General features: G+C 43.1%; 1 protein-coding gene across 1 annotated transcript; it reads left to right on the top strand.

Moving 5' to 3' along the window:
- The first annotated feature begins 16,125 nt into the window (after positions 1 to 16,125).
- Positions 16,126 to 16,479, top strand: LOC135110019 (S-antigen protein-like). Its single transcript, XM_064022010.1, has one exon. It carries the CDS (start codon positions 16,126 to 16,128, stop codon positions 16,477 to 16,479), a length of 354 nt encoding a protein of 117 aa, XP_063878080.1.
- Positions 16,480 to 24,168: the final 7,689 nt, after the last annotated feature.

The following is a 24,168-nucleotide window of genomic DNA, read 5'->3' as shown; positions in this document are numbered from 1 at the left end:
GTTCAACCCTTCAGGAAGTAAACAGTTCACGCAGGGAAGCCACAGAATGCCTGACTTCTGATTTCTTTAAAATTTCTGATTGGGCTAGAACAAACTTGGTAGTGTTCATTGCCTCAAAAACTAAATTCCATCATCTACCAACTCGACACAATCCCCAGACAACTATCCTCTCGTCTTCAATTACACTCAACCGGCTCCCTCTTCTATATTGAACATCCTTAGTCTGTCCTTTACTTATAACGTAAACTGGAAACTCTACATCTTATCTTCGGCTGAAACAACTTCTATGAAGTTAAGCATTCTGAGACGTCTTCACCAGTTTTTCTCATCCTTCCTGCTGCTAAATCTGTACAGCGGCCTCTTCCGTCCATGTAAGGAATATGCTTCACATGTCTAGGGGTCCCACTCATACCGCACTTTTGGTTTGGGTGGAATCAAAAGCTTTTCGTCTCATCAACTTCTCTCCACAAATTGGCTGTTTTCAGCCTTTTTCTTCGCCACGATGTTGCATCTCTTGCTATATTCTACCGCTATCTTCATACAAACTACTCTTCTGATCTTGCTAATTCCATGCCTCTCCTCCTGTTGGGGCTTCGCTGCACAAGGCTCCATCTCTCTAATGCAAGAGTTAACCAGTATTCTCAGTCATTCATCCCTTTCTCTGGTAAACTCTAGAACTCCCTACCTACTTCCTTATTTTTACCTATTTGTGAATTGAATTCTTTCAAGAGAGTATTTGAAGACACTTATACTTTAGTTTTTGACTGCCGCTTTGGACCCTATTCAGGGACTGGCATCTCAATGGGCCTTTTTTCTTTTTTTCATTGGATTTTTTATGCCCTTTGCCGGTGTCTCTCCTACATAAAAAAAAAAAAAAAAAAGAAAACGCTGCATCACCACCTGTACAATGAAAGAGGGCAACACACACACACACACACACACACACACACACAGTTAAAGAATAATGAGTGCTCCAGTGTAAACGTACGAACGCAACTACCTCCTGCGTCGCAGACGAGGATCCGGTTACCCGCCGCCCAATGTGATAAAGTGCCTTAAAACCTTGAAACTATTTCGGAACCGCGGGTCGAGGGGAGGGAAACATATGCGTCCCATCAAGGTAGTGACCTCCAGTGCCAGAGAAGACCGCAAGGTGGGGAAGAAGGAATAAAGGCACATTGAAGTGCCTCATGTGTGGTATAGTCTTCCCTCCCTCCTCTTATTCAGTGCCAACAAGATGGACGAATTAATTGTGACGGTGAGTTCTACTTGTGCAGACATTGTGTCGGTTACTGAGGCGGGGCAGATTGTTCCTGAGGTGTGCACAATGCAGGACTACCAGCTCTACCATCACCTGAGGTCAGGACGCAGGGAGGGCGGAGTGGCCGTTTTCTGCCACTCTACCCTCAGCCCCTCACACCTCCCTGTCGATATTCCTGCCGGTGTAGAGGCCCTGTGGGTGAGAGTCACGCCCCCCTGCCATACCAGCAACACGGCCTCCATCATCGTGTGCGTCGTGTACCACCCCCCACGAGCCACCACAGTACAGTTACTCACCGCTCACATCATCGACACTGCTGATGCCGTGATTGTGAGGTATCCTGCCGCCAAACTGGTCATCTGTGGGGACTATAGCAGATTAGATATCAACGATATCCTACACCAGCTACACCTCACCCAGGTCGTGGACTTCCCCACCCACCAGCAAGCCATCCTCGACCTTATACTGACAGACCTGGGCCAGCAGTACTCGTCTCCCAAGCCGCTGCCTCCCATGGGATGGAGCACCCACCTCTCCATATTGTGGACACCCACACCCACCACCTCGACCCCCCGGTCAGCTGTCTCCAGGATCCACCGCCCCATGCCTGACTCAGCCATGAGGAAGTTTGGGCAGTGGGTGACACAACACCCGTGGACCGAGGTGCCGGATGTGGAGGACATCCACTTAAAATGGCAAAATTACGTCACCACCACCACAGAAGCCTTCCACCGCTACTTCCCAGCCAAGAGCGTCACAATGCACCCATCTGATGCCCCCTGGATGACGCCCTGCATTAAGAGACTCATGCGTCAGCGGACCTGGGCGTTCCACTCCTGCCCGGTCCTATACAGGAAACTAAGAAACAGAGTGATCAGGGAGTTTAAGGCTGTAAAGGCAAGCTATTACCCAGACAAGATACACCACCTCAAGCTGACCAACAACAGAGAGTGGTACGCTAAGATCAAAGCTTTGTGTGGCCTACAAAAGCACACTTCATCTCTTCCTTGCACCTCACACCTTCCTGCTAAACTCGTGGCTCAGGAGATGAACGATCACTTTGCTACTATCTGTCAAACCTTTCCTCCCCTCCACACCACTCCGCTTCCTGCCTATCTTCCGGCTCCGTCTCATCCCCCCAGTGTCCAGGCGGTGGATGTTCTTAAGAGAATACTCAAATTCAAACCAAGATCCACCACTGACCTCCCTATAAAAATTTACAAGGAATTTGCTGTAGAACTAGCAACACCGCTTTGCTCCATAATAAACGCTTCACTCTCCCAACACTCCTGCCCCGTGGACTGGAAGACATCTTACGTCACCCCCATCCCCAAAACTTCCAGTCCACAGTCACTCAATGACCTCAGGCCAGTCTCTATCACCCCCATCCCTAGCCTTATATGTGAAGATTTTGTATATGACTGGGCCTACACCAAAATTTGTAATACCGTGGATATCAGACAGTTTGGAAATATTAAAACCATCTCCACCTCCCATTACCTGACCAGCTTCCTGGAATTCATCCACAGCCACCTGGACAAGCGAAACACCTCTCTAGCTGTTGCTTTTGTGGACTTCAAAAAGGCTTTTGATCTTGTTGATCACATTGTTGTCATCAGCAAGGCAGTAAGTTTGGGTCTCCCTCTTAACCTGATAGCGTGGCTAGACGACTTCCTCACAGGGAGGCGTCAGGCCGTTCGCTATCAGGGCTCTGTCTCTAATTTCCAACAGCTGACATGTGGGGTCCCCCAGGGGACCAAGATGGGTCCTCTATGCTTCCTCCTCCTCATTAACGACGCCCTCACTGACACCCCCCATCGCTGGAAGTATATGGACGACTGCACCGTGGGCGTCCCAGTTTCCACCAAGAATCCGGACTACTCGCCACTGCAAGCAATTCTGGAGCGACTGCAGACGTGGACGGAGGAGAGCAGGATGACCATCAACCACAGCCAAAACTGTGGTGATGCATTTCTCTACCTCCTCTGTACCAGTTCCCCCTCCCCAGCTCTCAGTGGGCCCTCACCCCTTCCAGGTGGTCCGATGTGCCAAGCTCCTCGGAGTCACGGTGGACGACCAGCTGACCTGGAAGCAGCATGTCGCCAGCACCATAAGATCAGCTACCTACAGGCTGCACATGCTGCGCAGACTCAGGTCACTGGGGACGCCGACAGATGAGTTAAGGGGGGTGTATCTTACCTTCATCCTCCCTAAACTCATGTACGCCTCGCAAGCGTGGTCTTCCTTCCTCTCACACACTCAACAACTACAGTTAGAGAGTGTGCAGAAAAGGGCGTGCAGGGTCATCCTTAGCCCTGCATACACCACCTATGAAGAAGCGCTGAACACTCTGAGCCTATCCAGACTATCCACCAGGTACCGAGAGGCTCTGGAGAAGTTTGGAAGGGGACTACTGCATCATCCACGTCTCAAAAACATGCTGCCGCCTAACGCGCCTCACCCGGCCCCCGCCACCAGACACCACAAGATAACGCCCCTAAAGGCGCCGCGCACGGACCGGTACAGACTCAGTGCGATTCCCACCATGGTGCAAGCCATCAATCAATAGTCCCTTCTAGATTAGACTTACCTTTAGGATTAATATTAAGTATTTCCCCACTCCCTATGTACATTCTTAACCTTTTCCTGACCTCTAATCCTTCTGCTTATGCTGTCACCCTTTCTTCTCCGTTGGGCTCCTCCGATCACAATCTCATATCTTTATCTTGTCCTATCGCTCCAATCCCTCCTCAGGATCCCCCTAAGCGAAGGTGCCTCTGGCGTTTTGCCTCTGCTAGTTGGGGGGGACCTGAGGAGGTATTTTGCTTATTTTCCTTGGAATGACTACTGCTTTCGTGTCAAAGACCCGTCTTTGTGTGCTGAGCGCATAACAGATGTGATAATGTCTGGCATGTAGGCATACATTCCTCACTCTTTTTTCTCGTCCTAAACCTTCTAAACCTTGGTTTAACACAGCTTGTTTTCGTGCTATACATGAAAGAGAGGTGGCTCACAAAAGGTACTTAAGCCTTCCATCACCAGAATCTCATGCACTTTATATTTCTGCCCGGAACCATGCCAAGTCTGTTCTCCAAATAGCCAAAAATCTTTCATTAACAGAAAATGTCAAAGCCTTTCAAGATCGAACTCCCCTGGTGATTTCTGGCATCTAGCCAAAAATATATCCAATAATTTTGCTTCTTCTTCTTTCCCTCCTCTATTTCAACCAGATGGCACCACTGCTATCACATCTGTTTCTAAAGCTGAGCTCTTCGCTCAAACCTTTAATAAAAACTCTACCTTGGACGATTCTGGGCTTGTTCCTCCCTCTCCTCCACTCTCTGGCTACTTCATGCCACGCATTAAAATTCTTTGCAATGATGTTTTCCATGCCCTCGCTGGCCTAAACACTCGGAAGGCTTGAGGACCTGATGGGGTCCCTCCTATTGCTGTCCGAAACTGTGCCTCCGTGCTTGCCCCTTGCCTAGTCAAACTCTTTCAGCTCTGTCTGTCAACATCTACCTTTCCTTCTTGTTGGAAGTTTGCCTACATTCAACCTGTTCCTAAAAAGGGTGACCGTTCTAATCCCTGAAACTACCGTCCTATTGCTTTAATTTCCTGCCTATCTAAAGTTTTTCAATCTATCCTCAACACAAAAAATTTTAAACATCTATCACTTCACAACCTTCTATCTGATCGCCAGTATGGGTTCCGTCAAGGCCGCTCTACTGGTGATCTTCTGGCTTTCCTTACTGAGTCTTGGTCATCCTCTTTTAGAGATTTTGGTGAAACTTTTGCTGTTGCCTTGGACATATCAAAAGCTTTTGGCACAAAGCTTTGATTTCCATACTACCCTCTTACGGTGTCTATCCTTCTCTCTGTAACTTCATCTCAAGTTTCTTTTCTGACCGTTCTACTGCTGCAGTGATAGACGGTCACTGTTCTTCTAAATCTATTAACAGTGGTGTTCATCAGGGTTATGTCCTGTCACCCACTCTCTTCTTATTATTCATTAATGATATTCTAAACCAAACTTCTTGTCTTATCCACTCCTACGCTGATGATACCACCCTGCACTTTTTCCACGTCTTTTTTACAGACGTCCAACCCTTCAGGAGGTAAACATATCACGCAGGGAAGCGTCAGAAAGCTTGACTTTTGATTTTTCTAAAATTTCTGATTGGAGCAGAGCAAACTTGGTATTGTTCAATGCCTCAAAAACTCAATTCCTCCATCTATCAACTCGACACAACCTTCCAGACAACTATCCCCTCTTCTTCAGTGACACTCAACTGTCCCCTTTTTCTACACTGAACATCCTCGGTCTGTCCTTTACTTATAATCTGAACTGGAAACTTCACGTCTCATCTCTAGCTAAAACAGCTTCTATGAAGTTAGCGTTCTGAGACGTCTCCGCCAGTTTTTTCTCACTCCCCCCAGCTGCTAGCTCTGTACAAGGGACTTATCCGTCCATGTATGGAGTATGCTTCCCATGTCTGGGGGGGTTCCACTCATACTGCTCCTCTAGACAGGGTAGAATACTGTCCCCTTTTTCTACACTGAACATCCTCGGTCTGTCCTTTACTTATAATCTGAACTGGAAACTTCACGTCTCATCTCTAGCTAAAACAGCTTCTATGAAGTTAGCGTTCTGAGACGTCTCCGCCAGTTTTTTCTCACTCCCCCCAGCTGCTAACTCTGTACAAGGGACTTATCCGTCCATGTATGGAGTATGCTTCCCATGTCTGGGGGGGTTCCACTCATACTGCTCCTCTAGACAGGGTAGAATACTGTCCCCTTTTTCTACACTGAACATCCTCGGTCTGGTCTTTACTTATAATCTGAACTGGAAACTTCACGTCTCATCTCTAGCTAAAACAGCTTCTGTGAAGTTAGCGTTCTGAGACGTCTCCGCCAGTTTTTTCTCACTCCCCCCAGCTGCTAACTCTGTACAAGGGACTTATCCGTCCATGTATGGAGTATGCTTCCCATGTCTGGGGGGGTTCCACTCATACTGCTCCTCTAGACAGGGTAGAATCAAAAGCTTTTCGTCTCATCAACTCCTTTCTTCTAACTGACTGTCTTCAGCCTCTCTCTCACCGCCGCAATGTTGCGTACCTAGCTGTCTTCTACCGCTATTTTCATGCTAACCGCTCTTCTGATCTTGCTAACTGCATGCCTTTCTTCTTTCTCTCACCTCTATTCTGTCCATCTCTCTAACGCAAGAGTTAACCAAGAGTTACCTTTCTCTGGTAAACTTTGGAACTCCCTGCCTGCTTCTGTATTTCCACCTTCCTATGACTTGAATTCCTTCAAGAGGGAGGTTTCAAGACACTTATTCATCAATTTTTGACCACTGCTTTGACCCTTTTATGGGACTGGCATTTCAGTGGCCATATTTTTTTTATTGGATGTTTGTTGCCCTTGGCCAGTGTCCTTCCTACATAAAAAACACACACATACAATATCAATATCTGTGCAATTCATGGAACCAAACCTTTAATGTGGCAGGGCATTCCTGTCCTCTCCACTAAACCGCCTCTTCCCGTCCCTCTGCTAACTAATAGAATATTTGATGCCTTTGACACCTCGTTTAAACCATTACCTTATCTTTCTCCTGTAAGACGATAAGGAGTTCACTCTCATTTGGTACAACTATCGTTTTAAGTACACTTCTGTATAGCGTGATGTAATGTATTCCTCTGAAACATCAAAAAAAAAAAAACACTTCAGGATGGTCGTTAACTAAAAGTGTGTAACAACACATATGCATACACACAATGGGTAGTTACATGAGTGAATGGGTAGTTGGATGGGTGGGTGGGTGAGTTTGTGCGTAGCTGAGTGAGTGGGTGAATTGGTGTATGGATGGGTCGGTGGATGGGTGAGTGAATGGGTAGTTCGATTGGTAACTGAGTCGTTGGATTGATGGGTGGATGAATGGAGGCTGATGGGGTGTGTGGATGAGGTGTGGATGGTGTGTTTGGCATAGGTGAATGGATGGGTGGCTGGATGAGGAAGTGGGTGGATGAATGAGTGTGAATGAGTGAGTAGGTTGTTGGCAGGGTCAGTGGACAATGGATGGATGGGTAGATGAGTTAGTGGGTGGTTGTTTTTTTTTTTTGGTTAGATTAATGTATAGTGGATGGAAGGGTGGATGGGTTGGTGAGTTTGGGTGGGATGATGGATGGGTGGCGTGAAGGATGTGCGGATGGTATATTTCCACTCTGTATCCCCCCATTGTCTCAGTACTTCTCTCAGTCAGTCATATCCCTGAACATCATTGTTCGTCTCTGCCAGTGGGAAGATAACCACACACCACTACCATATTCAATAAAGATTAGTTATAAGACTCTTGCATTTGTAGGTTTTAACGATGAATAAACTGTGTGCGTGTGTGTGTCTGTGTGTGTATATATATATATATATATATATATATATATATATATATATATATATATATATATATATATATATATATATATATATATATATATATATATATATATATATATGATGGTAATAATGGTAATGGTGTGTGGCTTTCTTCCCATTGGCAGAGAAGAACAATGACGTTCAGAGGCATGTTTGGCTGGGAGTCGTATTGAGACAACAGGGGTATACAGAGTGTAAATAAGCGGAAGGGCGAGGTTTAAAGGAAAAGACCCCTTAAGCAATTATACTCCGCTGTACTTCTTTGTTATGAGGCCTCTATGTGTACACTATAGTCTCCATTCCTATTCTCTTCTCTTTTTCCTTTCTTTCCCTCTTTTGTTTGTCTGCCTGTCTGTGTCTCGGCTGATCGATCGGTCATTCATTCATTCATCTGTCCGTATGTCTCTCTCTCTATATATGTATATGTCTTTGCGTACATGGTACATGTTAACTATTTCAAATCGATCCTCTTACATAATACAACACTATCTAGTGACAAATAATATACTTAAAAAAAAAAAAAAAACATATACTGTTATTTTATAACTATAACTGGTGTATAGACAGATAAGTGGTGTGTATATGCGTTATTATATTGAGATCCATAAATAAATAAAAAAAATTATATTGAAGTTTAGTTACTTATCACACTGTACTGTTTTTCTAATGATAATATTATTTAATTATGTCCCATTTGAATGTACACTTTACGTTTAGATAAGAGAGAGAGAGAGAGAGAGAGAGAGAGAGAGAGAGAGAGAGAGAGAGAGAGAGAGAGAGAGAGAGAGAGAGAGAGAGAGAGAGAGAGAGAGAGAGAGAGAGAGAGAGAGAGAGAGGGTAAGAGGGCAAGGAATGAACAAGGGAAGGGGGGAACTGTACCCCCAGTCTTTTCTCCCAGGTAGAATGAAGAGAAGAATAAAGGGGTATGGAAGATAACGGAAAGACCACAGGGAAGGAAATTATGATGTAAGGCTCTGCCAATGAGACTTCCTCATTGGCAGAGTCTTTCTTTCTCTCATGCAAGAGTTAACCAGTATTCTCAATCATTTATCCTTTTCTTTGGTAAACTCTGGAACTCCCTTCCTGCTTCTGTATTTCCATCTTCCTATGACTTGAACTCCTTCAAAAGGAAGGTTTAAAGTAAAATTCTTTGACTACTTTGACTGATTTTTGACGACTGCTTCAGACTCTATTCGAAGATCGGCATTTCACTGGGCTTTTTTTTTTTATTGTACTTTTTTTGCCTTTGACAGATGTCCCTCCTATATAAAAAAAAGACAATTTTTTTGGTGTATAAAGTACCGGTACACCTTTTTACACCGCATTAATTCAGTGTAGAATTGCCACTTTTGAAGTATGTACCCTAATCCTGTTCAAAACCTATTTTTTAATTACTCATTATGAGACTTACAAGAAATTATAATTGACAATACTATTATATATAGAATGCTGATCATAAACACTTAAGAACTCAAAAATATGTCTCATTAAGGAAAAAAAAAATACAGATATGCATATACACATTTGTATTTTGCATATACACATATACAAGTGTATAACAATCCTAAGCCTGGAGATGATAGTGAATATGTTAATAATGGTGATGGTGGTGGTGATGGTGGTAGTGATGGTGGTGATGATAATGATGATGATAGTTGTGATGCTGGTAATTGTGGTAATAATGATAAAGGTGGTGATGAAGACGAAGAGAAAGCAAAGAGTAAAATGAAAAGGAGGAGGGAATCAAGAGGAAACATAAGAAGGAGGATGAAAGCAAAGGGAAAAGTGGGGAGGAGGAGGAGGAGGAGGGGGAGGAGGAGGAGACAGAGGAAGAGAAAGATTAGGAAAATGAATACAAAGGAATACAAAGGAAAGCCAAACAGCAACAGACCTTTTGTTTCTTGCAAGGCTGTTTGGTAACTACTTCTAACTAGCTACAGGGAAGAGAGACAGGACAGCATAGTAGAAGGCTCCTCCCCACCCACCACTCCCTCCAGCCTGCTCTGGCATGGAAATAGTTGGGAAAAGTACAATGCAGTATGGAAAAAACTGACATGGAATTTTTATAGGAAAGGATAAAAGGAAGTTCTACTATTCACCCTACGGTGAAATCTATACGCCTATCTGAAAGTTAATACAATTTATATTAAAACTGGTGTCTGTAAAATAAAAGTTTATTAGTGAATCTAGTAGTTATTCGGACAAAAAGAGAGCTTGTTGAAGATTTGCTTTTAAATATTTGTCTATTTCATTTTTTTTAATGATTCAATACAATTGCTGTTTACAACTACTGCAGGAAGTTTATTCCATATATTATCTATACGATTAAAGAAAAAAATGTTTGGCCTCGTGGGATTTAAAATGTTTAGGTATAATCTTGAATCCACTATTTCTTGTTAGGTTAGAATGATCAATGGTAAAATATTTATGTGCATCAATGTTACTATATCCTTTGAAAATTTTGAACACTTCAATTAGGTCTCTTCTTATCTTGAGCTTTGTTAAACTAAATAGGTTTAATTCTTCCAGTCGTTCCTCATGCGGCTTATTGCGCAATCTTAGAATCATCTTTGTGACTCTGTGCTGTATCTTTTCTATTTTTTCAATGTCTTTTTTGTAATATGGTGACCAGAACTGTACACAGTACTCTAGATGAGGGCGCACCAGTGAGTTATATAAGGCAAATATAACCTTTTCTTATTTAAATTCAAAGGTTCTTCCAATGAACCCTACTAATATATTTGCTATCTTTACTGTTTCTATGCAGTGTTGACTCAGCTTTAGCTCGTTTGACACAACGACACCAAGATTTTTTTCTTTATCGGTGCTTGACAGTGGCATGTTATTCATTACATATCTCGCCAGAACATTGTTGCTTCCGATATGTAGAATGTTACACTTTTCTATATTGAATCTCATCTGCCATTTATCTGCCCATCTTGTTAGTTTATTGAGGTCACACTGCAGTTCCTGCCATTGTGACACAGACGTTACTCTACTTGTTATTTTGGTGTCGTCTGTAAATTTCCTTATTTTGCAATTTATCCCTTCATCAATATCATTAATGTACATTATAAAGAGTACTGGTACACAGTACTCTAGATGAGGAACGCCGCTATTTACCTTTTGCCACTCTGACCCTTTTCCATGTATCACAACACGCTGTATTCTGTCAGAAAGCCAGTCTCTCAGCTATTTCAGGGTGTTTCCGGCAATGCCGTGAGCTTTTACTTTACTGATGAACTCTTATGGGGAACAGTGTCGAAAGCTTTCTCGAAATCAAGGTAGATAATATCAACAGCTTTTGTCTCGTCATACGAGTTAAATACTTCATAAAAGAAGTCTAGCAAGTTTGTTAAGCAGGAACGCTTGGTTGCGAATCCCTTATAAGGGATTCTGATTATTGTTTCCATCAGCTTGTACACTACTGAAGTGAGACTGATCGGCCTATAATTGGCTGGGAGAGATTTATTTCCTTTTTTTAAAGATTAGCGTGACATTTGCTAGTTTCCATTCGTGTGGAACTTTACCCGCTAGTAAAGTTTTATTGAATAAAATTGTAAGCGGTTTCACGAGCTCATTTCTTGCTTCTTTAAGAAGCCTGGGTGATATCTTGTCTGGCGCGGGTGTTTTGTTTACGTTCATGTTCTTCGTGACTGAGAGGATTTCACTTTCTGGGATGGTGAAGTCTAGCAGCGTGGTGCCTCGTGACTGAGGCGTCAGGGTCGGCAGACTGCCCTGAACATCCTCAGTCGTGAAAACTGTTGAAAAGTACTCGTTCAGGGTGTTCGCCATGTCTGTTTCGCTTTCTATTTTCTGCTATTTTCTGTTATTAGTGGACCAATCGTTGATGTTAAGACCCTTTTGCTTTTACATAGCTGTAAAATTATTTTGGGTTCGTTTTACATGAGTTTGCGACCTAAGATCCAACAGATTTTTTGCTGTATTTGATCAGCTTTTTAGTTTTTTCTACGCAATCTGTCGTGCTCTAGTTTATCATTATTATTTTGTGTTATTATATATTTGTGGTATGCATTTTTCTTAGCCAGAAGGCAGCATCTGATTTCATTATTCCACCATTTCGGTTTGGTGTTTTTTTTACCTTCCGTCTGTTTCATTGCGGTACACACACAAACTCGCTGTTTCATTTAACTTTTTAGCAAGCACTTCCCATGCTTTGTTGATGTCTGGTGTTCCCAGCAGTTCATTCCAGTCTATGGATGCAAGCTGCATGCGAAGTCTCTCAAAGTTATTACGCCGATAGTCTGGCACTTTTTCTTTACTTTCGCTTACTTGAGCTTTGTCAAAATTTATGGTGAAAAGTAAGCTACGATGATCGCTGGAACTCAGTTCTGGTCCAATTTTTACGTCTTTTACTGACCCTTCACCAGTTGCTAAAACAATATCTAGGATATTGTTACCTCTTGTCGGATGCATGACGTGCTGGTGGAGGGAGCTTTCAAGGATACACCCGTAGAGATGCTGACCTGCGTGAGCCGTCAGTGGTTCACAACACCTCGTGACTGGAAGATTAAAATACCCCATAATTATGCAATTATTAACGCAGCAAATGTCCGCGATAAGGTCATAAAGTTTTTCGTCTGTAGCGGGTGACTGGGCTGGAGGACGATAGACGAGACCTAATGTTATTTTACGAAATTTATTTTCTAACTGGGTGAAAATGACGTCTACATTAGCAATGGTTGGGGTTGGGAGTAAACGAGGATGAAGATTACTTTTTATGTAAAACATAACACCGCCTCCCGCACTGTGAGTTCTTTCGCAGCTAAAAATGGTGTAGCCAGGGAGTGAGTACTCAGCTAACTAATCCCTGCTTGATGAATTTATCCATGTTTCCTTGACGCCTATGATGTCGTAGTTTTCAAGATAAATAAGAGCTTGCAGCTCATTTAATTTATTTCGTAAACTACGGGCATTGAAGTAACAAGCTCTGATCTTTTCTGAACCTGTGGATGAAATAATTACGTTAGTGTTTACGACGCTGGTCCTGTTGCTGGTGCCCGCGCATTTTTTGATCTGTGGAGACAAACTTTTTCATGGATTAATCTGCCCATTCTGGCTGCTCCCACAGCGTTCAAATGAAGGTCGTCTCTCTGGAAGAGTCTGTGTTCATTATAAAAATCGTTCCACATGTTGAGATACTTCACGTTTTCCTGTTGGCAGAAAGTCTTTAATCTGTTATTTATACTGAACACAATGTTGTAGAACCTTGCGTTCGCGTTGATCCTCGGGAGAATGCCTGAAATTATAGTATTATTTGATTTAGTCTTATACTTGTGAATCATTTCCTTGTATTTCGCCATCAGTTCTTCTGATTGGGACCGCTGGACGTCATTTTTGCCTGCTTGTATAACATAAAGGGTGTTAGTAGTGGCGTCCTTGGTCGTGTCCTGGATGGCAGCAGTGATGTCCCCTAGGGAGGCACCAGGAAGGCAGTAACTCCTCCTGCGAGACGGGACTCTTCCACAAAATTCCACCAGCTGTCCTCGAATGATCGAATCTCCCACTAGCCTGGTCTCTTCCGGTTCATCTATCTGTTCAATCAGGATAGAAAAACGGTTATATGTCGTGGTGGGGAAGTGAATGCGGCGCGTGTATTGTCTTGATCCATTCCTGACCGGGGTGAAGGCTGCGTCCTGTGAGAGGGAGGGATCAGGTGAGGTGCAAGCGAGGCAGGAGAGGCTTGCGGGGGGGGCGGAGCGTCGCTGCGTGGCAGGGATCAGCAGCTGTTGTCTCGTGTCTGTGCCCGCGCCCACGCCCACATTTGTTGTGATGAATTCCTGTAGAGAGTCAAAACTTTTTTTTTTAATTCGGTATACCTTCTCTTTCCTTCTGCCACTGCTTCTTAAAGGCTTGATCGCGTGTCACACAGTCTGCAAACAGGCGTTGTGAAGTAGTCACTGAAGTACTGCTTGGCGATCCTCCCGCTGCAATCTCTGCAAGATTTTAAATCAGAAGGCATTTTTAATGTAGTAGTATAGAATGTGAAGACTACGACAGTTGGAGATGCGGAAATTTAAAAGTAATTAAGGGATTAGCGATCAAGGGGCGCTGCCTACTAATCCGGTGTCTGGGGAGGTGATGGTGTGCAGGTGGGGCCACACAACTCCCAGGAGTCTCACAACATTTTTGTAATAAATGTATGACAAAACAAGGGAGAACAACAAACAATTATCTCACAACAGGACAATTTAAAAATAGAGAAAGAAAAGTACCCAAGCTACACGCACAAAGACAATAAAAGTACTACTAGAAACAGACGAACAGGGGAAAACAGACGGAGACCTAGTACTAATATCTAACAAATGTATCATTGTATTTGCATCAGGAAGTGTTGTGTAATTTGTATGGAGTCTAAGCTGTACAGGAAAACAGAACAGAACAGAACAGATACATGTAAAACAAAATAAACTTAGCGACTGGTTTAACGATATGGGCTGCTGGTCCTGCGAAGGTCAGGTCACAACACGTCTGCTCAACACAAGCGGAAGGGCACGGGGAGGAGGAGGAGGAGAAGGAGGAGGAGGAGGAAGAGGAGGAGGAGGAGGAGAGGGGAGGTTGAAGGTGAAGGAGTAGGAAAGGATGATGATAATGATGATGACGATGATGATGATAATGATGATGATGACGATGATGACAATGATGATGATGATGATGATGATGACGATGATGATGACGATGATGAGTATGATGATAATTCTGATGATGATAATGATGGTGATAATGATGATGATGATGAGAAGGAGGATGAGATAAGCTAGTAAGAAGTAAGGGATGAGGAGAAAGATGAGAAGGAAAAGGAGGAGAAGGAAAAGGAGGAGAAAAGAAAGAGGAGGAGGAGAAGGAGGAGGAGGAGGAAAGAGCAGGGAAAAGGTGAAGGAATAAAGTAGGAATACAAAGCAATACAAAGAAAGATCAAACAGCAACAGACCATGAAGGCCTCATTAGGCTGTTTGGGTAACTAACACAGGAGGAGGAGAAGGAGGAGGAAAAAGAGGGTGAAGACGAAGGAGAAAGGGAGGAGGACGAGGGTGAAGATTAAAGAGAAAGGGAGGAAGAGGAGAAAGAGGAGGAGGGTGAAGGTGAAGGAGGAGGAAGAGGGTGAAGGTGAAGAAGAAAGGGAGGACGAGAAGGAGGAGGAAGCTAAGGAGGAGGAGGAGGAGATGACTCACGCGAATTAAATAGTACTGAACATGATGATACTACTACTACTACTACTACTACTACTACTACTACTACTACTGCTGCTACTACTGCTGCTACTACTACTACTACTACTTTTTTTTTATGTAGGAAGGATACTGGCCAAGGGCAACAAAAATCTAATAAAAAAAAATGCCCACTGAAATGCCAGTCCCTAAAAGCGTCAAAGCAGTGGTCAAAAATTGGTGGATAAGTGTCCTGAAACCTCCCTCTTGAAGGAATTCAAGTCATAGGAAGGTGGAAATACAGAAGCAGGCAAGGAGTTCCAGAGTTTACCAGAGAAAGGGATGAATGATTGAGAATACTGGTTAACTCTTGCGTTAGAGAGGTGGACAGAATAGGGGTGAGAGAAAGAAGAAAGTCTTGTGCAGCGACGCCGTGGAAGAAGGGGAGGCATGCAGGTAGCAAGATCAAAAGAGCAGTTAGGATGAAAATAGCGGTAGAAGACAGCTAGATATGCAACATTGCGGCGGTGAGAGAGAGGCTGAAGACAGTCAGTTAGAGGAGAGGACTTATGAGCGAGAGGAGAGAGGAGAAGAGCAGTATGAGTGGAACCCCCCCAGACATGTGAAGCATACTCCATACATGGACGGATAGTCCATGTATGGAGTATGCTACTAGTAGTAGTACTACTACTACTAAGAATAATAATAATAATAATAAACAAAAGGAACCCGTGAAACATTCATGGCAACTTAAACCGTTTTGGCAACCCTGCCTTGAGACCTTCCTCTCTTCCCCCTTCCTCCCTCCCAAACCCAGTCACTATTCACTCTCTCCCCAACAAGGGTTCCAATATTCCACTGTCATGTATACATGCATGCATACATATATAAGATATCGAAGGAGGAAGCACATCACCAAGAAAAAAAAAAGAAACCAATAACAGTGACAGTGGTGATGATAATGATGGTGACAATGGAGGTGATAGTGGTGATAGTGGTGATGAGAGTGATGACAGAGGTCATAAAAGTGGTGGTGATAGTGGCGATGTCAGTGGTGATGACAGTGGTGGTGGCAGAGATGATGGCAGTGGTAATAACAGAGACTGTGGTGGTGACAGTGGTGATGATAGTGGTGGTGATAGTGGTGGTGACAGTGGTGGTGACAGAGGTGTTGACAGTGTTGGTCAATGGTGTTAATAATGGTGGTGATAGTGGTGATGACAGTTATGGTGATATAGGTGGGGACATGTGATGACATTGATGGTAACAGTGGTGATGACAGTGGTGATGACAGTAGTAATGATAGTGGTGGTGATGATGGTGATGACAGTGGTGGTGACAGATGATGACAGTGGTGATGACAGTGGTGGTGATAATGGTAGTGACAGAGGTGATAACGGTGGTGGTGACAGTGGTGATGACAGTGGTGGTGACAGCAGTGATGACAGTGGTGGTGACAGTGGTAGTGAGAATGGTGGTGACAGTGCTAATGACAGTGGTAATGACATTGATGGTGATAATGGTCATCACAATGATGGTGATAGTGGTGCTGACAGCAGTGGTGATAGTGGTGATGATATTGTTGGTGACAGTGATGACAATAGTAGTCAATAACAGTAGTGATGAGAATAGTGATGACAGTGGTGATGACGGTGGTGGTGACAGTGGTGGTGACAAGGATGGTGACAGTGGTGATGACAGTTGTGGTGATGGTTGTGGTGAAAGCACCCTTTGACTTCTCCATGCCACGTATTAAAAATCTTCGCAATGATGTTTTCCTTTGACTTGCACCCTCTGACTACTTCATGCCACGTATTAAAATTCTTCGCAATGATGTTTTCCATGCCCTCGCTGGCCTAAACCCTCGGAAGGCTTATGGACCTGATGGGTCCCTCCTATTGTTCTCCGAAACTGTACCTCCGTGCTTGCACCTTGCCTAGTCAAACTCTTTCAACTCTGTCTGTCAACATCTACCTTTCCTTCTTGCTGGAAGTTTGCCTACATTCAACCTGTTCCTAAAAAGGGTGACCGTTCTAATCCCTCAAACTACCGTCCTATAGCCTTAATTTCCTGCCTATCTAAAGTTTTTTTTTAATCTATCTCCAACAGGAAGATTCTTAAACATCTATCACTTCACAACCTTCTATCTGATCGCCAGTATGGGTTCCGTCAAGGCCGCTTGAATGGTGATCTTCTGGCTTTCTTTACTGAGTCTTGGTCATCCTCTTTCAGAGATTTTGGTGAAACTTTTGCTGTTGCCTTGGACATAATATGTCCAGACTCTATCAAAAGCTTTTGATATTATCAAAAGCTTTTGATAGAGTCTGGCACAAAGCTTTTATTTCCAAACTACCCTCCTACGGCTTCTATCCTTCTCTCTGTAACTTCATATCAAATTTCCTTTCTGACCGTTCTACTGCTGCTGTGGTAGACGGTCACTGTTCTTCTCCTAAATCTATTAACAGTGGTGTTCCTCAGGGTTCTGTCCTGTCACCCACTCTCTTCTTATTATTCATTAATGATCTTCTAAACCAAACTTCTTGTCCTATCCACTCCTACGCTGATGATACCACCCTGCACTTTTCCACGTCTTTTCATAGACATCCAACCCTTCAGGAGGTAAACATATCAAGCAGGGAAGCCACAGAACGCTTGACTTCTGATCTTTCTAAAATTTCTGATTGGGACAGAGCAAACTTGGTATTCTTCAATGCCTCAAAAACTCAATTCCTCCATCTATCAACTCGACACATCCTTCCCCTCTTCTTCAGTGACACTCAACTGTGCCCCTCTTCTACACTGAACATCCTCGGTCTGTCCTTTACTTATAATCTGAACTGGAAACTTCACGTCTCATCTCTAGCTAATACAGCTTTTATGAAGTTAGGCGTTCTGAGATGTCTCCGCCAGTTTTTCTCACCCCCTCAGCTGCTAACTCTGCTACAAGGGCCTTATCCGTCCATGTATGGAGTATGCTTCACATGTCTTGTGGGGGGGTTCCACTCATACTTCTCTTCTAGACATGGTGGAATAAAAAGCTTTTCGTCTCATCAACTCCTCTCCTCTGACTGTCTTCAGCCTTTCTCTCACCGCCGCAGTGTTGTATCTCTAGCTGTCTTCTACCGCTATTTTCATGCTAACTGCTCTTCTGATCTTGCTAACTGTATGCCTCCCCTCCTTCCGCGGGCTCGCCGCACAAGACTTTCTTTTTCTTTCTCTCACCCCTAATCTGTCCACCTCTCTAACGCAAGAGTTAACCAGTATTCTCAATCATTCATCCCTTTCTCTGGTCAACTCTGGAACTCCCTGCCTGCTTCTGTATTTCCACCTTCCTATGACTTGAATTCCTTCAAGAGGGAGGTTTCAAGACACTTAATCATCAATTTTTGTCCACTGCTTAGACCCTTTTATGGGATTGGCATTTCAGTGGGCATATATTTTTTATTGGATTTTTGTTGCCCTTGGCCAGTGTCCTTCCTACATAAAAAAAAAAAGCAGCAGCAGCAGCAGCAGCAGCAGCAAAAGAAGAAGAAGAACAAGAAGAAGAAGAAGAAGAAGAAGAAGAAGAAGAATGTGGAAGAGGAGGAGGGGAAGGAGGAGGAGGAGGAGGGGGAGGAGGAGAAAGAAGAGTAAGGAAAGGAGGAGGAAAAGGAAGAAGAGGAGAGGGAGAAGGAATACATAGGAATACATAGAAAAAGGCGAGTGACAGGAGGCTTTGCGACCCATGACGAGGTCACTTGTTCACTATACTCTATCTATAATAACCTATACACTTAGTAGGAGGCAAGGATAGAACAGGAGAAGCTTCTCTCCACCCACCACTCCCTCCGGCTTTACCCGGCAAGAAATAAAACAAAAAGTTCACCCCGATTGCAGAGAGGAACAATCGGGGAAATTTATATAGGAAAGATGAGAAAAAGAAGAGATTTAGTATAACTACTACTATCGCTAAAAAAAAAAAAATATCGGAAACAGTTTTCTTTATAAAACTTATCTAATTTAGTTTTGAAGGTAGCCACCGTATTAACTTACACTACAGACGATGGTAACTTATTCCAGCGTTCAACTACTCTTACATTAAAAAAGTTTCTTCGCAAATCAGTATTACATCGCTGTCCTTTAAGTTTCAAGCCGTTATTTCTTGTTACTGATTGGGAAAGCTCAAAACAATTTTTGTAATCTATCTAATCTATATTCTTAAGTATTTTGAATGTTTTGATGAGATCACCTCGGATGCGACGATCTCTAAGAGAAAAAATATATCTAATCTTTTGAGACGTTCATCATAAGACAAACCACGTATTCCTGGGATTAGTTTGGTTGCTCGTCTTTGCACGCTCTCCTATTTCTTAATGTCTTTTTGATAGCATGGAGACCAGAACTGAACCGCATATTCTAAATGCAGTCTCACTAATGATGTATATAGACGCGTTATGAATTCAGGTGTTTTACAATCAAGATTACGCGCAATAAATCCCAAGACAGTGTTTATTTTACGACTCGCGGCCAAACACTGCGTTGCACATTTCAAGTCATTTGTTACTAATACCCCCAGGTCCTTCTCTTCAGTGACTTTGATAAAATGTTTTCCATGTAATTTATAATTATATTTTACATTGTTATGACCGATGTACATTACTTTGCATTTATCCCCATTAAATTTTAAAAGTCATTTGTCGGCTCCGTTGGGTAGTTCCTCTGTTTCGGGAGCTGTATGGTCGTTGTCAGTTACCTCGTCACTGGCTATGCTATCTGTGTCCTCCTCAGCTGTGCTCCCTTGTCCTATCTTTGGGGGGCGAGGTATGTCACCTAAACACTCACTTACAACTCTACCTAACCTCGCCTTCACCACATAGTTAAGATGAGAAGGAAGGAGGAAGAGAAGGAAGAGAAGGAGAAGGAAAAGAAGGAAAAGGAGAAGGAGGAGGAGGAGGAGAAGGAGGAGGAGAATTAGTGAAGGTAGAGGACCGAGAAGACGACAGAGACGAAGAAGTGACCAGAGTCACAGGAGACGCTGTAGCAGCAGTAGCCGCTCTAGTAAAGAGAGGACTAAGATACCCTGCAGAAGTAAAATTTCACGCCGATGTAGCCGTAGAGACCACAGGTCATGGCGTAGAACCAGAGACTGGTCTCGGAGGAGGAGTAGGAGGAGAAAGAAGCAGCAGCAGTCTGAGCTGGAAGGCCAAGGGAGAACCCTGTTCTGTTCAACTAAGTAGCAATATTTGATACTTTGTAATTTGTATACGCCCCCCGTTTGTGGCATATCATGTGCCCTATTAGTTGTTAATTTTGATTGTTGTATGTTTCTAAAATTTTCGTAAGCTTTTGTATACCTCCCGAAAATTTTTGTTTATGAGGAGGCGTGTTGTGTGCAGCGAGATAACGAAATATAAAAGGAAGAAATGAACGAATAAAAAGAATATTATGAAAGAGAGATGAGAAGGGAAACAGGTTTGTGGCGAGACTTAGACGCGTCCTAGACGCGTGCATATATATATATATATATATATATATATATATATATATATATATATATATATATATATATATATATATATATACTGCGCGGGGAATAGAAAGAAGAAAAAAGAGCACAGGAGCGACCATAACAGCCTTACACACTGGGCTGGAGAACAGGAAGAACAGGAAGTTAGTGGAAGCGACTACATTGAGGCAAGAGACGACACTAACCATAGAGAAGGTTTCGTGAGCCTCTCCCGGGCTGCGGCCAAACGCATAATCACGGACCAATCAGCACGCTCGCCTGTCAGTCGTCCAGCTAGATGATCCGTCACAACGGTATATATATAGACAGTCTTTTCGTGTGCGTGCATCTTTTTTTTTGACACACACACTTCTTCATGGACTATCGCAGCAGCAAGATCTTCTCCGCTCCTCTCCTGCCAGCTGGAAGTCTCGCTAAGGATTTAGTTTCTAGCAGAGCCTAGTCTCAGTCTCTACAACTAATGGAATGGACTCTAATGGAGGGTTTCCCGGGAAGAGTGTCTCTGTCCGCACACCGGTGGACTTAGTCTCAGCGCCATAGTCTGGACACCCCTGACTGCAAATATACGGACATAGTCTCGGCGCTTGCGTCTGGAGTCAGTCTCTGAGAGCTAGCGCCACCACAACTTAGTCCCCTGCTCTACGCTCGGACTATTATTGGGCTGCATTACTGAAGGAGTCACCCCCGTCTACTGGATGTTCTGCCCCAATAACTGTGATTTTTTTTTTCCCACTATAGACACTCCTGTTGCTCAAGGCTGGGAGTTGTTACCTGGTGCCCCCACGGCGTTCGCGGGAGCCGCCTTCCGAGCTGAGGCACCCCGGTAACACACTCCACTCACTGAGTATTTGCAGGGCTTTACTTACCTATCCTTTTCATCTTTCGACCGTCTTTGCCCACTAGTTGTACCGGTACGTGGTACAAAGCCCTTGGGCTTGCATCAAGGGGTCCCTCTAGAGGGATCCTTTAAGGAAGCGACAGGTCTGGGACCTTAGGATAGGAAGTCTCTCAGGAGGCAGCTTCTCTTTGCCTTACGACGCCTCTTAGCAGGCGGAAGCCGTTGGAGGAGAAGCTGTTGGTAGACTCTTCCCTAGGTAGCTGTGGTTCTGCTCCTCGGAGCAGTCTTGTCGTTAGGCATCAGGCTTAGTTCAGTCTTGGGTTGGTCGGCCTCTGGTCGGAGAGATCGACTAGCGATCAGCCCTAGTCAGGGGGGGGTCGAGTCCTGGGCTGTTCTGAGCCGCACATAGAAACTGACACTCTACACATTTGCACACTTTATGTAACCATTCTTCTCCATCATGCCATGAGTCAAAATAAAAACAAGAGACTCTAAAGACCCCAGGAAACAGTTATCTATACTGCGAGTTATCTCCAACAATGATATATGCATCACAAAACTGATACCTGTGAATAATGGTTTTGTAGTAATCACCTCCACAGATGGTGACTTTGACAAGATTCTCCAACTACAGATATCGTCAGATCTAGGAGAACACGGCTACTCCCCTCAAATTCCCCCTGAATTAAAAGCTAAAAGATCCATAATAGTTTTCAGTGTAGACCCACACATTTACAAAAACAGAGGAGGATATAGCACAGGAACTACAACAGCACAGTACTTGGATTAACATCATCAACAATGTTTTTAAATTTCCAAATTCCAAAACCATGAAAATAACATTCGGAGATGTAGCAACAGCAATCAAAGCAGCAGATCAAGGCATAAAACTATTCCAAATGAGCATCCCAGGAGACCAGATTCATCAAGAAAAATTCTACAATATCCAAACCTGCTTTAGATAATACGCATTAGAAGACCATAATGCCAACTCATGTCCTCACCAGAAATATTTAAAAATTTGCTCAGAATGTGCTGATACAACACACACTTGGCGTGAATGTACCAGCTCAACTAAAACATGCGTCAACTGTTCTGTGACACAGAACGATATCAATGAAATGCCCCAAAAGAAAAGACATAATCAAGCAAAAAAAGGGAAAAGGAAAAGGACATCAAATCATACGCCAATGTGACAAAGAATCAATCAACTCCCTGGAACATCTCTGCATCATCACCAGTGATGATGCCCATTAACAAGGAACTCCACCTGAAGATTTATACATGCATGCCCATATTAGAAATATAGCAAAAACGGGATGCTACAAGAGAGAATTGAACTCCCCTTTAACTACCAATAACGTTCCCTGTATAAAGACCCCCAAAACACCAGACTCTACTAAACTTATTAAGATCCTCACATGAGAAGAGGAAGATGGAGGGAAAGGAGGAGATAAAAACTTTAAACAAACTCGGGAAGATGTTAGGGGAAACTACAACAAAGGATCAAAGAAAGCTCAAGACAATGACTTTTGCAGGGAATCATCAGAAATAGGAACTACCACCACAAACCAGTCTACTCGCAAAACCAGACTCAACAGTAAAGATATCCAACTAAAAATCTACACCCCTGAATTCAGGCTGGTCTGATAATGACACCAAAGGATCTGACCCCAAGAATGATTGACAATATACTAAAGTACACTTATTCGGACCATACAATAGAAGACACAGAATTATTAAATTTAATAGCATCCAGTGAAATTAAACTTGACAATTCATGCTGGAATATGGTAGACGACAGTTTATTTAAGAAAATTAGATCTGGGTATTTGGCCGACAAAACACCGCCACTGAAAGACATACTAAGGAGACAAAGGAAACACTCTAATTAAATCAGGACACAAACAAGTAAAGCTAACTGCGACACCATACACCACAATGGCTATTCATACATTGAAAATTATTCAACACAATGTTCAACATTGTTACAACAGACGAATTACACTATCAAACATTTACAAAAACATTGATCCTGACATCATCCTACTAAACAGTCATTGCATACCAGATACCCAAACCATGAAAATTCCATATTATAACATTATAAAGAAAAACACCTTAAACCACCACGCTGACGGCTCTGCAATTGCAATCAAAAGAAACATAAACTACAAGACCATTGATGACTTTCTTTCTAACATACTAACAATTGAAATTGAAACCTTAACAGGTAAAATTATATTTGATTTTTATATCAGCCACCTGCTCGTACATTTATACCTATTCCTGACTCCATAAAACTTTTCAGACGACAGACACCAGTTTACATGATTGCAGACCTGAATGCCAACCACCCATGCCTGGGCTACCAACATTCAAACACAAAAGGCAGACAGATGCACACTCTAATACACAACAGAACCATACAGCACATTGGCCCCAACTTTTCAACATTTTACACACAAGGGAGAGGTACCACTCCAGAAATTATAGTCTCTAATTACAGAAGATACCATAATACTTGTATAACTCCTGGCCCGCTCATCACTAGCGATCATATTCCCATAATTATGACAGTTTCAGCCTCACCTATATTGACCTCTGCACCGTCTAGACTGAACACACAGGTGGCAGAGTGGGGATAAATTTAAAGAGTATATAGATAACAATTTAAATTACGACAACTTAAATCTTACTGAGCTAGAGAATATAGACACTGCAATAGATAACTACCATAAATCCATAAACTCTGCAATCAGAAACTATATCCCAACCATCAGCTACCGTCAGTTGCCAGCACCAAGACTAACTGAGGACACAAAACAAATAATAGTGAGATTTAACGCCAAAAGGAATCATTCACATCAATACGGATGGAACTTATATCTCTTCAGAACATACAGATACCTCCAAACTATACTCGAAGCAAAGCTGATAGAAAAGAGCAATAGGAACT

This window comes from Scylla paramamosain, chromosome 19, assembly GCF_035594125.1.
Source record: "Scylla paramamosain isolate STU-SP2022 chromosome 19, ASM3559412v1, whole genome shotgun sequence".
NCBI lineage: Eukaryota > Metazoa > Arthropoda > Malacostraca > Decapoda > Portunidae > Scylla > Scylla paramamosain.
This window is presented reverse-complemented; position numbering and strand designations above follow the sequence as displayed.